We start from the raw sequence: 15,860 nt of genomic DNA on the forward strand, positions 1-15,860 counted from the left end.
AAGTTTTAAAAGTCCATCCTGTATAAGGGCATTTATTTGAAAACACAACAAGCCATGTACATTTACTTCCTAACTAAACAAAGTAAAATACAGACATAAGTGTGTGCAAGGTTTTCGGTTTTAGCACGTCTAACATGCGCAGTGGTGTCGTTGCCACGGAGACAGAGTCTTTGCTTATCGCGAAACCGCTCGGTCGCAGAGTCACGTAGCGGAGTCCGCCGTACCGCCTCGGCCCTGTCTCGGGGGGCCAGGACGAGAGTGCCGCTTGTGGCCTGTCACCACTCTACTAAAGGGTCCGATGACGGATGGTGTGAACAGCGACCTCTGGTGGAGAGCCTGGTCACCTCTCTCCCCTCCTAGCTCTTCTTCTTCTGAGCCGGGCTTTTCAGACTCTCCAGCAGGCTCTTGATCCTGGCGCTGGCCGGCTCCATCCTCTTCTTCTGGCGGCCTGTGGTGCGGGCCGCCTGGTTGGAGGGCAGCAGCAGGGCGGCCAGGCCCCAGGGGGCGCGCCCCCCGCCGGGGCTGGCTTCCCGGCCGGGGGGGGCGCCGAACTCCTGCTGCTGGAGGATCCAGGCCGCCTCCTGACAGAGGGTCACCACGCGGCCCAGCTGGGCCGCGTTGACGTTCTTGCTCACGTTCAGGGTCGGCTCGAATGGGTTCTGGATGTGGAGCGCCGACGGCTCGGGCTTGTTCTGCTCCTTCCCCTGGGCGGGACGCACGCACAGAGACACGCGCACAGAAACACGCGCACAGAAACACACACACCGAAACACACACACCGAAACACATACAGAAACACACACATGTAAAGGTCAAGCTATCTTATTCAACCCAGTATGCTCAGGTCTTTGCTGTCATATCTGGGCGTGCATGTCATTTGAGTGTTTGTGTGTGTGTGTGTGTGTGTGGGTGTGTGGGTGTGTGTGAGTGAAATTGTCAGGGAGCTTTTAAAGCATCATCCTGGCATTAGCAGCCGCGAGGTGAGTTAACATATTCACTGTGCCTCATTCATCAAACTGTCAGCCTGACAGAATCACTGCTGGAAAACGAGGTGCGTGATTCACCCGTTAGACTGAGAGAGAGAGGGGGGGGGGGGGGGAACGATGAGATGGCCAAAACAGCCCTCTCCTAATCTGCTCTGGTCCCCTTCCAACGCCAGACCAATCCCGTGTGACCCCGTGACAGCGGGCCATCCCGGCCCCTCTATTACACTGTACTTTCCTGTCGCGCAGTTGGATCCTATACCACCCCTGTCACGTGACTCAGAGAGACAGGTCAGGGCCGAATCTTAGAGGAGGGGGGGAGGGCTCAATGCCTTGTTTAAAGCCGGGCTATAAAACAGGATGAATGAATGAGGGGAAGGGATCTAGACCGGGTATCAGCCAGAGAGCAGCATAAAGACATCAGTCAGAGTGACGGGGAGATAGGGAGAAACACAGTGCACAGTAAAGATGATTTACGCCAGATTCCCTGCTGGTGAAAGGCTACAGGCAGAGGCCAGGGACGCGGGTTCTACACGCCCCCGCCCCCACGAAAGTCATCCCTGACCCGGGGTCAAGATCTTACTACACCTCCAGGCTCGGGACAGGCCCAGATGGGTGCACGCGCGCGCGGGGGGGGGGGGGGGAGACCAACGCGTAAAACGAACAAACAGAGAGAGAGAGAGAGTCTGAGTTGGATTAGCGCGCGGGCGTTTTTTCTGTGGGTTGTTGTTGCGCTGAGCGGGCTGACGCCGTTATCGTGGAGCGGGCTGAAAGGGGCGGGGGCCGGGCATCAATCACTCTCTCCTATTTGACGTCTGTGGTTTGGAGGCGAGGGATTGACGTCATCCCAGAGAACGCACACTTCATCTCCCCCCGGTAGGGAGCCTTGGGGGAGGGGGGCGAGGGGGGGGGGCTGTGCACGGGGGAAGGAGGAGGGGGGGGGGGGGGTCTCGGTTCGTGCCGGCTAGCTAGGGGCGGTCTTACCTTCCTGATGTCTATAGACATTCGGTTGAACGCGAAGCTGCCGTAGAACTCGAAGAACTCCTGCAGCAGTGTCGCTGGGGAGCAGAGGGGAAAACAAGACAACGTTCGAGTCCTTTGCTGCGAGAAGACACGGTGGTGAGAGTGTGTGTGCGTGTGCGTGTGGAGCGGCGTGCCCGCACGGGCCAGTAACCGTACGGTCTGGGCACCCGAACCCACCTAGCGTCTCCGTGTTGCTCTGCAGCTGCACCTTGCCGACGTCGCTGACGAACGTGCAGTCGTTCCCCTCGATGACGCTCCTGTCGCCGGGGCCTCGGGGGAGAGAGGGAAAGGGGGGGGGGGGGGGAGAGAGACACACTGAATGGCAGCCCGGACGACACGCATCAACCACTCTGATGGATGGCGTCGCTTAGAGAGGTTGAGAGATAGATACTGAGAGAGACAGAGAGGGAAAGAGATTAACAGAGAGAGATAACGACAGAGACAGTAAGACACAGAGAGAGAGAGAAACAGAGAGAGAGAAACAGAGAGAAAGGTAATGACAGAGACAGAGGGAGAAACAGAGAGGGAGAGAACCAGACAGTGGGAGAGAGAACCAGACAGAGGGAGAGAGAGAGAAACAGACAGACAGAGAGAGAGAGGTAATGACAGAGACAGAGAGAAACAGAGAGGGAGAGGACATGGACCCAGACAGCGCGTGTCCCTGTGGGGTCCTTGGCTCTCCATCAGAGCCCATCGTGCCAGCCTCCTTGACCATGTCAGAGTGGGGGGGGGTCACACCTGAGGCAGGGGCGTCTCAAATGGATGCCCCGTGGAACGGTGTGTGTGTGTGTGTTCTCGTATTGGGGAGGGAGGGAAAAAGGGGGGGGGGGGGCACTGTTCTTGCCAGAGTGATGGGGCCTTTATTGTGCTGTAAGCACTACGTGTGATAGTGTCTGGTCTAAGAGGACGATAGATTGCTCTTGGACGGCTATTCTCTGTGAGCCAAGGAGAGGCCGGGGAGAATGGAGGATTGGGAGGGGGAGGGGGGGTTCACAGGCAGCAGCAGTGGACTGTGGCAAACAACCCCAGCCCTGCCCAAAGTCTTTAACCTCCAACAACTTTGATCAGAATCCTCCCAGGAATTTCATCAGACACGTCAAACCAAAATAAACACAGAATACCCTCCCCCCCCCCATCTCTTTCCAATGTCCTCCTCTCTCCCCAAAAAACAAACAAACGGGATCCCCTGTGCCCTCGTTATGGACATGTCGAGACGGCCCGTTCAGACGTCCACACACACACACACACACACAGAGTCCCCAGAGAGGGGGGGGAGCACCAGAGGGCCTACCTGCCAGGCCTCTGAGGTGCTCCAGGGTGGGCAGGATGGGGGGGCTGCGTCTCTGGAGGAAGAACAGCACCATGACGGTCAGGGAGAAGTTGCTGACCCAGGCTCCGGGGATGCTGCTGGTGATGCTGTGGGCCCGGGCCCAGCACCGCACGCTGAACACCAGGGGGCGAACCCGGGGGTCTAGCCCCCCGTACAGGTACAGCAGCTCGGAGCTCTTCATCGCCACCCTGAGGACAAAGCGGTGTACGGCGGACGGGTCAGGGGAATACTGCTGGGGGAAGCCCTCACCGTTCCTCCAGGACATCCCCCCCCCCGAGACAGAAGGAAGTCCGCCTAGCTACCCTGGACTGACCTCCAGATCGAAACTTGAACCCTGAAATTGTTTTCTCAACTCCTACATTCATTGTTTTGTCCATTCATGTCCTTCCTCATCATTTGCCTCCTCTTAAAGATGTACTGGAGGAGATGCCAGTCTTTACTGAGCGTAGCAGATAAGGGGGGGGTAAAAGGAAAAGAAACTCACGGTGCTGTATTCCCTATGATCACTAGAGGGCAGTGTTTATCCTGACTGTGACCTTTCTAGGACGACAATACTACAGCCCTTCATTACTCTGCATCCACTACCAGCATTATTAAAGCGACAGCCAATAGCTGCTTCATGTCCTTGATATTGCACAAGAGAGTTCATATGATTCATTGTGTATAATTTGTACAATAGCATGTGTGTGGACTGTGTGCATTTATGTACTTAAAACATTTGAATTGCCTGAGATCATCTCTGACCTGACAGAAGTGGCTGGTTGCATGAATGTTTTCAATTTATCCATATGGATTCAGTCATTTTTCATAACAAACTACCGTATTTTTTTAGTCACACTTTTTTTCATTGTTTGGCTGGTCTTTCCAGATTAAATGTTTATTCTTGGTCTTGGATTTTGTGAAATACATTTCTAAATAAATGCGACTTATAGTCCAGTGCGAATTCTATATGTTTTTTCCTCTTCACAACGCATTTTTGGACTAATGCGATTTATACTCCGGTGCATCTTAAAGTCCGAAAAATACGGTATAGGTTTTAATAGTATCCAAAAGGCACTTAAAACCCTTACTTCCTGTTGTGCTGACTGAACAGGAAAGCATCTATGTGACCAACGAGTGAAACCCCCCCCGATCCACCCACACTAGCTTGGTGGCTACCCTCCGCTTTCTTTGAAACGCTGGTTTCTGAACGTTGCAGGTGTGTGTGTGGTGTGTGTGTGTGTGTGTGCCTCACTCAGACAACTGAGACCACAGTATCCCTCAGAGGCAGAAAGAGGGAAGTGAAATAAAAACAAGCTAACCTCCCTCTCTCTCTCTGTCTCGCGCGTTCTCTCTCCTCCGGTGGCCACGTGTGGCTGTATGCATCTAGTAACTCACTGCGGTTCACGGTAGTTTCAGCTTGTGAAATGCCAATGGGCCCAAGATGTCTTTAGGTTACAACCACAAAACTACCGCGCAACTACGTGAGGCAGAAACAGCAGTTCTGTTGCCATTTCGTGTCCTCGTCGTTCTGTGTTCTTTCTGTCGTCAAAGGGTCAATCCCACATGGTTGCTGTCTAATGCTGAACAGGTGTGTCAGTACGTGTGTGCACGGCAGGGGCTGAACGTCGGCGCAACACTGAACATTTAATGGGGGAATTGAAGACTGCGAAAGCCAAGCATTCAGTGTCATCAGGTTTTGAACCCTGAACGCCCCCCAAAAAAGGGAAACATACCAAATACTAAAGCTATTCTGAAACGCATGTACACTTTCAAAGATTCAACTTCCCATCAAATTGTTCAACTGATATCATTTGTAATGAAATAAAAAACTTTGTATTAGCCTACATTCGAAAACAAATGCAAAATCGAAATAGCTAACTAGCGGTCTTCAATGTTCCACTCTACTGTATGTGAGCCTGATCAAACATGCATATGAGAATATCCAGGATCAATAAGCGCCAGGTCACAGACAGCATATCAGATAAGAGGTGATAATCCAGCCGCCGTGCATCCAGCCTACCTGTTGTTGGCGGTGAGGTCACACTGGAAGCCCGAGGGCTGGTGGGCGAAGCGGACCAGGGGACAGCGGGCGTTCAGGATCTTCTGCACCCCCACGCAGCCCGGCCCAAACTGGTCCACGCACTCCCCGATGACGGAGAGGATGCTCTGGGTCACGGCCCGCTCGGAGTTGGCCCTCTTCAACTGGAACTCCAGGGAATAGCCTGCTTTCGGCTGGGCACGGAGGGGAAACACAAGGGGGCGGCTCGGTGGTTAGAGTGCTCGACAGCAAAGCGCGAGGTCACAGGTTCAAATCTCCCCTGTACCGCAAGTAGCTTTGGGAACAAAGAAATGAATAGCTACTTTCAATGAAAATGTATCTGTCACATACATGCAATTCAAGGCTTCTTATTGACTGTTTCGCAGCCATCTGCTTTCATTTGATGGGAGGGATTTTGGGGAAACAGGAAGGAAGTGGTTTTTTAACAAGGCCGCTGTGTTGACCTACAATGCCGTTCCCGTGCTCGTACAGTAAGCTGGCATAGTTAGTTGTTAGGTTGGTGTGCTATTCAACCTGTACTGCTTGGAAGGAAACATGAGGATTTGTTGTGATTGCATCAGTCACCTGGGCCAGTGTGTGCTTCTGCGTGTGTGTGTGTGTGTCTGTGCTTAATCAATGAGCTGTGATGAAACTTCTGAATGGGCTTTTCCCGCCATATCAAAGTAAACCAATTAGACTGAATAGAAGTTCCCACTTTAACTAAACAAATGCTCCTTTTTACTTATCAGCAACCAAAAAACAGAGTTGGGACAATTTACCGCAATCTGTCAGATACACTATTACACATCCTAGCCAAACATCAACACCTTCATCTGTTTAACAGATTACACAGCCCTTAAAACGATCCTACTATCCTTTTAGTTGCATAGCATTCAAGAACAACCAAGACAACTGACTGTAAAGAAAGCAAACAACAAGATAAGACTTAACAAGATACAACCTCATATTTCTTAGTTGTATGTTCAGTAAACATCCTGTGTGTGTGTGTGTGTGCGCTGTGTGTGTATGTGTGTGTGTACAGTATATGAATATAGTATGTGCAAAAGTATTAAGTGCAAATAACATTTTTAAAAAAAATATATATATATATAAAGCAAAAATGCTTTGAGAAATACATGAAAAGACTAAACAAAAATGTTTCTCAACATTGCACTTTTAGACTGCCACACAAATACAGAACAGTATTCATGGAGGGGGGGGGGGGATGTAGAGGCCTAAGACTTTTGCACAGTACTGACTCTTCTCCCCCCGGTGTAGTGCTGAAAAGGCCAGGCACCATCCTGCACTAGGCTGTACCGCCTCTTCCAGGTCCCCTATCCTGGTGCCTTGACATCACCGACCAGAGGGAGGTGAAAGGAGACAGAGAGGACGCAGCGTGCCGCCCCTCACCTTCACGTTCCGCCCACTGATCCGGTCCAGATCCAGGAACATGTCCAGGTCACAGCCCAGCTTGCCGAACCCGTTGACGGTCGAGCCGAACGGCCGGATGAGGCATTCTGGGAAGTAGGCGGCGGCGATGTCCTGGAGCAGCGAGCACACCAGGAAGCGCAGGCAGATGTTCTCCTCGGTCAGCTGGTACATCGCCGTCAAGGACAGCATCTGCTGGTCTATCTGAAGACCACGACAAAGACAACAACCCAAACATGAAGTTTCCCCGGGGAAAGCTCTAGCTCGGCCCCTCGATAAAGTGTACTCCCAAACAGTTAGAACTATGCACATCTGATATGATCCTTGATTGTCATGCTGTCCCCGCTATCTATCTGCACTATTTGTACGTTGCTTCGGACAAAAGGATCCACGGAATGAATACCATGTCAGCCGTAACTGCCCACACTTACACTCTCCTCCTTGGATAGCCTCTGTATGAGCTCACTGATGGGGGTGGTGGTCTGGGGCTGGTACTGGGGAAGCGACTGGCCGTCAGACAGGTCTGCTGGGCCGTTACTTTTGAGAGAGAGCAGCCGGGACTTGAAAGGCACCATGGCTTCATGATTGATAGTGGGGATGGCGGTCCCTTCATAAAGTGATGTGATGCTCTCCTTGTTGGCAAACTCCACCACCGCATATGTACTCTGAAGGGCACAGAAGCAACACAAAATGTATACTACGTTGATGACGTTTAATGATTTACCTAATTACATACAGTGTCTGAAGCATACCATCCCATGAGCGAAGCAACACGAGACGAAAAAACATAAAACGTTTACTGATGTATGTCTTAAGGCAACGTGTATACTGTATGAAAGTATGGCATTGCAGACGTTGTTTGATGCTAATCATTCTAAAACTTACATAGCTTTCATAAAAGAAACATGTGTTGATTGGTCCATGTCTTGAAAGATACTTCATAAACTTCTTCTCGTTGGTTTTGGCTTGACAGCTAATGAGGACAGATCTTTCCGCTTGCTCTTGTCTCTCTTCCAAGACCGCATAAAACGACTTGAGCCCATCCTTTGGTTCTGTGAAAGTAGAGGACAGAATTCACCAAACCAAACAGTCAATAAACACTGTGGAAGCTGTGAGTCTCGGGGGCTGCACCATGCAGTCACGTTAGAAGTCCAACGCAACTTGTATCACTGTAAACTCAATGTCATTAACTTGCGGGTTAGTGCTATAAGATTTCTATCTAATGTGGTAAGAAACGTCATAAATGTGAATGTTTTTAAGCTAACTCATCTTGTTAGCTAACAAGCTAGCTGCGTTTTCTCAGAAGGCATGTCATAACCCTAATGGACTGGACAGTCCCTTGCAGAACGAGACACATACCAAATTCATCTGTCTTATTCAATGTCTTGGCTTGTTCGGCTACGTTATTTTTTCCGAACTGTCTACGAACAAGTAGATCATACGTTTGAAGGCACTTTGACAGGCTTCGCCTTCCACTCATGTGTAACCTGCACACACCGAAGGAGGCTGCCATTGTTGCACGGAGACTAATGGAAACAGCGCATGCGCATGTTGTTATGTTCTATGGCAGGAGAGAGGAGTCAAATTATGAGAAATCGTAATATTCAGAGAGAGAGAGTGTGTGTGAGAGAGAGACAAAGACAGAGACAAAGACAGAGACAGAGAGAGAGAGAGAGAGAGAGAGAGAGAGAGAGAGAGAGAGAGAGAGAGAGAGAGAGAGAGAGAGAGAGAGAGAGAGAGAGAGAGAGAGAGAGAGAGAGAGAGACAGAGACAGAGACAGAGACAGAGACAGAGACAGAGACAGAGACAGAGACTGAGAATGGATAGAGAGGAAGAGAAAATGAGGGAGATGTGGCTTCTGTGGCTAAAACAGGCCTCAACCTGGCAGCCCAGAGACCTGGCAACCTGGCAGAGAGAGAGAGAGAGAGACAGGCGATAATGGGATGAAAAGTAATGCAGTCTAGACCAGGTAAGCATGGGCCAAGTCAAGGAGATATAGGGAAATACATTTGGATTCAATGGAAGTTGATGAACTGCAAGTCGTAGATCGAAAGAAATCGGGCTGTCTCTTGTCGGGGGAAACAATGGAAAAAGGAAAACGAAAAACACCAAATATTTCTTTCATGAAACACCCTGACGTTCGTCACAGTGGTTGCACTTCCTCTCTTTACAGTTCAAGTCTGCTCAGTTACTGAATGCTCACATACGCAATCTAGTGAGCAGGATCGGACCTCTGATTAATAAACTGACCAAGGTAAGTGCTACAGAAATTGTATCTTATTTTATTATCCTATTCGGGGTTAGGGTATTAATCCAGGGATTAAATCACTTGAACTGTATCGCTCAGTTTTTTAACGCATGCTTCGAAGTTATGCATAAGACCGATGTATCGCTTAGTTTTTCAACGCATGCTTCGAAGTGTGGTATGCATAAGGCCGGTGATATGGGCTATAGCATTGGCTGTGCATATGCAAGGACTGGATACTGTTCCGTGTGCTTATCAACTCCATGTTTGGATACGGAGAAAATAGGGGGACGGTTCAGGGGCTTCCCAGCTTGTTGTGAAATTCCCTTAATTTGCATGGGAATCCAATTCGTTTGCCTGTGCTCCTCCTACTACAGCTGTAGTTGCAGTCGGAGACAGGCAGCGCGTCAGTTGGTCCAACACTCCTGCATATTGAACATGTTAAGAACAATCGTTGCGAAATGGATAAATCTCTGTCATGAAACTAATATCCAGTATCGCTTTCTAGAACCGGGCAAATAATCAAAATGGATTACAAATACGACAACTCCGGAATAGAACTCCTGATGGTGCACATGAACCTAGAGGACATCATAAACGCGGTGGAGAATCTCTATAACGCCGAGGAAGAGGACACAGGGGAGTCTTTTGACGAGGGTATGTCCCAGGAAGAGATGTATGAGCATGAGGAGACTATGGATTCAGGGTCGAGTTGCCAGGGTAACGGCGGTGGCGTGCGCTACGGGACGGTGACGGACCTGCTGTCTTTCGTCAATCTAATCTCTGACATGCAGCTGGATGCGCTGCAGCACCTGCCTGAGGAGATGGGTGTGTTGCTCAACAAGGTGAGACTTTAGAGAATCTATAGTTGTCAGATTGTGTACCACAATAGCATTATGCAGGCTACATGAATCAGAATCAGAATCAGAAAGGGTTTTATTCGCCATGAAAGTTTACACAGACAAGGAATTTACTTTGCCAGGAAGCTGCATACATTAAACATATAGGAATCCTAAAACTTAAATATGTGGTCTAACTATACTAAAGGTACAAGTGTTCCTAATACTAATAAAAAAATTTAAAAAAAGAATTTGCCTGCTCAAATGTTCAATGTATGTGCATAATGTCTTTGTAATAGACTTTGCCAACTTTCATAATGCCAGAGTGAACTAATTTCAACGGGTGTTTTGTTGACAGAAGGACATGGCTATCAGGAACAAGCGCTACCGAATCGGCATGGATGTGCTTCTTTTTCCATGGAAACTGACGTACAAAAATCCCGGATCGGGCTTGGTGCCAAAGGGCTCGTTTGGGAAAGTCCACCTCGCCCAGGACACCAAGACCAAGAAAAGAATGGCTTGTAAACTGGTGAGTTCAGCCAAGGAATGCCTGGCATGTTTGATTAGCGAGGTAAAAGTCCAAGTCTGCCAGGAATCCTTTCGCCTGCTGAACAGCATCATCTTTAATCTCCAAGCAAACAGTAAAAGCGGTTAACAGTGTTGGCAGGGTTTCGCACCCCGTTTTCAAATGTCAGGTGACTTATGCAAGAACAAACCAAAACCCATTGCATTTACACTGGAACTGAAGAAAAAAACACTTTATTGTTGTGTAACACAGAAATGACTGAAGCCAGTCGAAAAGGAACAACAGACAGGGTGAACAAACACACAGGAAACTCTACAGAAAGCCCCTTCACACTTAGGGATGACAAACAGATAGTGTCTTGGGGACAAAAATCCCTTACAGTCATTCAGTTGTAAACACAGGTTCAGGTTTTACATCAACAGTCTCCAATCATCTGCATTCGGTATCCACGGGCAGTGCAGTGGTCTTAATTTGACTTACAAAGGGGGATTTTTCACTCGCAGGATGGGAGTGTCTTCCTGTTCTGTCTCCAGCTTGGTCGGTTTGTAGTGTAGTAAACATGCAGAGTGACCACACCGGTGAAAAGTGAAAGTTGACTTGCCTTTGAAAAATCCCCTCCACACCATAAAGGGTTGATTCCTCTCTGGCCTAATAGCAGTTTACCTGGTGCATTCAGATGGTATTCCCTGTTCATTCGAAACAATAGACTTTTCTTATAGACAATAGCTAATGGGACTGAATAAATGGCGTGCTGTAAACTACTTCCATGTCTTGTTTTACCCAGATCCCCATACAGCACTTCAAGCCCGCTGACGTGGAGATCCAGGCGCGGTTCCGTCACGAGAACATCGCTGAGCTGTACGGCGCGGTGCTGTGGGACCAGAACCTGCACCTGTTCATGGAGGCGGGCGAGGGCGGCTCCGTCCTGGAGAAACTGGACAGCTGTGGGCCCATGAGGGAGTTTGAAATCATTTGGGTGACCAAGCATGTGCTCAGAGGCCTGGAATACCTGCATTCCCACAACGTCATCCACCACGACATCAAACGTACGTAATACAAGATGGAGCACCCCTCCCACCCACCCACCCACACACACCCACACACAGACACAAACACACTCCACCCCCGCAGCCACAGACCACGCCTGTTCTGTCGCAGCCACCGAACGTTTTTTGCCTCTGCCTTTTTTCCTGTCAACGTCAAACGTCATAGAGCATGTGGAAGGACCATATAGGGTTTCAGACATCAGGAAGTAGCGTTGTAAACACCAAAGAATTATCTCTGTGTCTCTCTGTCTCTCTGTCTCCTTTTCTCTCGCTCAATGTCCGTTATGACCATGTAGGGTTATCAGGGAGGTGGTGGAACTGTAGACACCACGAGTTTGCTTTAATAAGATGGTATCTGTGCTCTCCTTGTGGGGCCCTCAGAGGAACAGGAAGCTGTGGTCTGAATTGTCGGTGATCGTTTCTTACCAGCAGTGCTTCTTACTGTGATTGGATGGAAGACAGGACGTTCCAGGTTGTCTGGAACTCTGGAACTTTGGTTGAGACAGGAAGGCTAGAAGGCTAGAACAGTGGATTGTGCGTCTGAGGAACCGCAGCAACACAGGGAATATGAATCTGTGGAGCTGTCGTTCAGCCAGTCAGGGCTTGGCCTGAAGCTGTTATGGTCTCTGGAAATTCCAGTCAGTCCCTCCTCCGGCCTGCAGAACATGCAGAGTGCTGAAGGGGGCTGAGTGAGTAACTACAAAAACATCTTTGTGGCTGTAAAATTTGCTATGCGTGTCCAGCTCAAAATGTCATTTTAATCAGTGAAGTCAAATATAAGGGGGGCGTGAGGTTCCACAAAGGCCTGCTTTTTATGGATCTGCCAAAACACATGACATATGTTTGCTTTTCTCAGGGATTGTTTAGATAGTCTGCATGTTCCCTTTTCCTGGAACTCAGTAAAAAGCAATGGAGGACGGATCAGAGCAGAGATTGATTTAGCATTATTGTCACTGCCTCTAATGCCCAGTTCCTCATATCTGGCCTAATGGAGCAAAGCTGTTTCCTGATACGATACAAAAATACAATTCATTTACTTTCAAAGTCCTTTTTTATGATGACGTGGCTGAATGGATCAATAGGGAAAATGTTCATGTTTACTGTAGATATTTCATTGTTTGTCCAGGACTGCCACCTCCACCTACTCTTTCCATCTCCTCTCATCACCCCCCCCCCCCCCCCCCCCTTAAGTGAACTACCTCGGTAAAAAAAAAAAAAACTGGAGCTCATCTCCTTGTCTTTCTTCCTCTTCTCTCCCTTTAGCCAGCAACATAGTCCTGATGTCGGACAAGGCCGTGCTGGTGGACTTTGGTCTGACAGTGCAGATGACAGAGAAGGTGTTCACCCCCAGAGACCTGCGGGGCACAGAGGTGAGTCATCCGTTCTCCTGTCTCATCACAATGCACCCGCACAGGTGTGTTTACTGGAAGACAGGAAAGAGGTTAGTTCACACCTGAGATCGCCAGAAAAACTCTAAAACCAAGCTTTGAAAAATGCTCTCTGAGGCAAGCCAGGCTACCTCTCACTACCCCTTCCAGCCCCGACAACCCCCTGCCTGTGTGTCTTGTCATAGCCCCTTCGTAGCCTGCCTGGAAATTCCCAGGGCAGACAGACTGAGATAATAATAATAAAAGAAAGAGATGGCGAGAGAGAGAGAGAGAGAGAGAGAGAGAGAGAGAGAGAGAGAGAGAGAGAGGAGGTGAGAGAACTTGGGAGCAAACAAATTGACACACAAGAAGCCAGCACTACCGCCTGACCTTAGGAGTAACCAGGCTGGAATTTCCAGCTGAGTCCGAGAAAGAGAGAGATAAAGAAAATAGTCAATCATTGAGTGCCCCCGCTAAAACCCCTAACCTTTAACATCAATTCAGACTTCTTACATTTGATGTATGTTCCTCTCCCAGATGTACATGAGTCCGGAGGTGGTTCAGTGTCACGGCCACGACACCAAGACGGACATCTACAGTCTGGGAACGACAATCATCCACATGCAGACTGGAAGCCCTCCCTGGGTCAGGAGATACCCGCGCACTGCCTACCCATCCTACCTCTACATAGTAAGTTGGCTTCCTGCTAACTGCTCGGCAACTTGTTGGCTACTGAATGCTGTGGATCAGGCTAGACCAACAATCACATCATGTGGAATGGATTTGTCACATACTTTAACTATGCTGAAAGGAAGGGGGAACCTGTATTACTAGTTGTTTTCAGAGAAAAAATGTAAAAGGCTAAATATAAAAGCAGCAAATATTTTTTAATGATCCAGTTCCACTTTCCACCTAGCCTAGATTCATTTTAGCACCTCATCATGTGACCTAACCCTATAGCGTCGAACAGCAACATGATTGAGGCGAGTGGGTGTGTCTGTACATGCCCCCAGCATCCAGCCAGCACTGCACTTCTGTTCAACTCTGAAAAATGCTTTTCATCACGAGCCGCTAGGTTGTTTGGGATGGTCTTTGGACCTTATTTTACACTTACATTTGGATTCATGGTGGCACTCTGTTCCTCTTACACGGCCTATCAGGGGAAGTGGGTTAGAGATTTCTGCACAGTCCTTGAAATAAAAGGGTTCTGTATTAAACTGGTGCAACCAGGTTTTAGACACATTGCCGGACACCTGAGGTGATGTGTGTTTGTGATTGTATTGAAGTTTGCATAACCTGTTTAGAGGTTGTCCCTAGCTGAAAGACTGCTGATGTGCCACAAATCACTTTTCATATGCATCAGTGGTTCTGCTTTGGCATTGTTCCTCTTTCTGATCACATCTTTTTTGTTTGGGTGATTCCCTTCCCTGCTCCCCCTCCCCTTTCCTCCTGCTCCCCCCCCATTCCCCTCCCTCCTCAGATCCACAAGCAGGCCCCTCCCCTGGAGGACATTGCGGAGGACTGCAGCCGGCCCATGCGCTCCTTCCTGGAGCGCGCGTTGGCGAGGGACCCCGCCCTGCGAAGCTCGGCCTCCCAGCTGCTGCGTGAGGAGGCCATCAACCCCCCACGTGAGGAGCAGCCGCGCTGCTGGAGCCTGGACTCAGCCATGGAGGAGGCCTCGCACCCCCTGCTGCGCCAGCACAGCCAGCAGCCAGACACCACCCAGGGTAGGCAGGGGAGATGGGGCACACTCGCCTTGCATGTACACTTAGGCGGGGGGGGGTGAGGGTGGGGGTAGGTGGGGGGGGGGGGGGGGGGTGTTATATGTTTATATGTTTTACACGGTTCCTGTCATTCTATGACCTCACTCATGCTGATGCTGTTGTTTTCTTCTGGTCTGTTCCAGAATCCTCCTTGTATTCTGAGGACTCTGGCCACACGAGGAGGAAGGGGTCTCTGTACATCGACCCAGTGGCCCTGGCTGGTTACTACAGCCTTGTGAGAGGACCCCCGGCCTCGGAGTATGGCTAACACACGTTAGCGTGGCTAATAGGGCTCCTGGAGAGCACTGATGTTAGCTGGCTGAGCTAGTATGGCTAGCAGACGCTAGCACGGCCAGCACACGCTAGCACAGCTAACAGGGCTCATGGAGAGCACTGATGTTCCATGGGCGCTAATTCATCTAGCATAGCGAAATGCTAATGCTTTGACCTCGGGAATTGCTCAGTCAGAGCCTCTGCTCAAGTTCAGATGTATCAGAGACTGTGATGTAACTGATCATGTTAGAGCCAGCCAGAGGGCACAATAAACTCTGGGCCTGGACTGGTACAATGAAATGGACCAAAGTCAAGTTCCTTTAGTTTAAAATATTGAATGATGTACCCCAGATACACATTTTTCAGATAAATGTTGTACAAGGTTGTTTCTTGTAGAAATGTTAAACTCTCTTGTGTTTTAAAACTTTAAGACATTTTTCTAAGCATTGTCATGTTCATATTACATGATTTGTATTGAGATGTGTTGTGGCTTGTACAAAAATAGTGTGTTTGATCTATTTGAAGTACTCCACAGATTTCCTTGGAATTGTTCTTGTGGAACATATTTTCTTTGGTAATTGCTATGCAAATTATATTACACACCATGCTTTTCATAAACATATAGTTATAAAATGATGTCCTTTGACCTGTTGTACAGTACATCCATTGAGATGTTGTAGTCAAATTGAAATGTTCCTTTTGAATTCAGTTTGAGCTCTGTGACTGTTTTTAAATTCATTAAAATAAAAATCTGGCACTTGCAGAGTGTTTTGGTAATCTTTAAGTACTAATGGTGAATATGTTCTATGTCCTACCTACTATTGAGGCAAACCATACTTTTATACCTAAAGAAATTTCTGCAATCATTCTATAATATATATATATATATATTGAATGTGTTGTCATTAGCAGCTAATCATTGTATTATTAAAATGCTGAACCAACATTTCTTGCATGCAATATATGAATTATCTGATCATATTATCATATCATCATCGTCTTTCCCAGTAATGAGTG

The 15,860-nt window shown here is 48.7% G+C and overlaps 2 protein-coding genes across 2 annotated transcripts; one reads left to right on the forward strand and one right to left on the reverse strand.

Annotated features, from left to right (window-relative positions):
* Positions 1–8,321, reverse strand: mtpap (mitochondrial poly(A) polymerase). The gene is made up of 9 exons (XM_062480149.1): positions 8,144–8,321; positions 7,670–7,836; positions 7,216–7,449; positions 6,767–6,988; positions 5,339–5,550; positions 3,298–3,524; positions 2,184–2,276; positions 1,968–2,041; positions 1–704 (listed from the first exon to the last, which is right to left on the reverse strand). Exons 1-9 carry the CDS (start codon positions 8,295–8,297, stop codon positions 357–359), a joined length of 1,731 nt encoding a protein of 576 aa, XP_062336133.1. The 5' UTR covers positions 8,298–8,321; the 3' UTR covers positions 1–356.
* A 1,089-nt stretch (positions 8,322–9,410) lies between these two features.
* map3k8 (mitogen-activated protein kinase kinase kinase 8) lies at positions 9,411–15,604 on the forward strand. The gene is made up of 7 exons (XM_062480156.1): positions 9,411–9,874; positions 10,227–10,397; positions 11,179–11,440; positions 12,704–12,810; positions 13,345–13,497; positions 14,288–14,534; positions 14,714–15,604. Exons 1-7 carry the CDS (start codon positions 9,557–9,559, stop codon positions 14,836–14,838), a joined length of 1,383 nt encoding a protein of 460 aa, XP_062336140.1. The 5' UTR covers positions 9,411–9,556; the 3' UTR covers positions 14,839–15,604.
* The last annotated feature ends 256 nt before the right edge of the window (positions 15,605–15,860 follow it).

This window comes from Osmerus eperlanus, chromosome 15 (genome assembly GCF_963692335.1).
Source record: "Osmerus eperlanus chromosome 15, fOsmEpe2.1, whole genome shotgun sequence".
NCBI lineage: Eukaryota > Metazoa > Chordata > Actinopteri > Osmeriformes > Osmeridae > Osmerus > Osmerus eperlanus.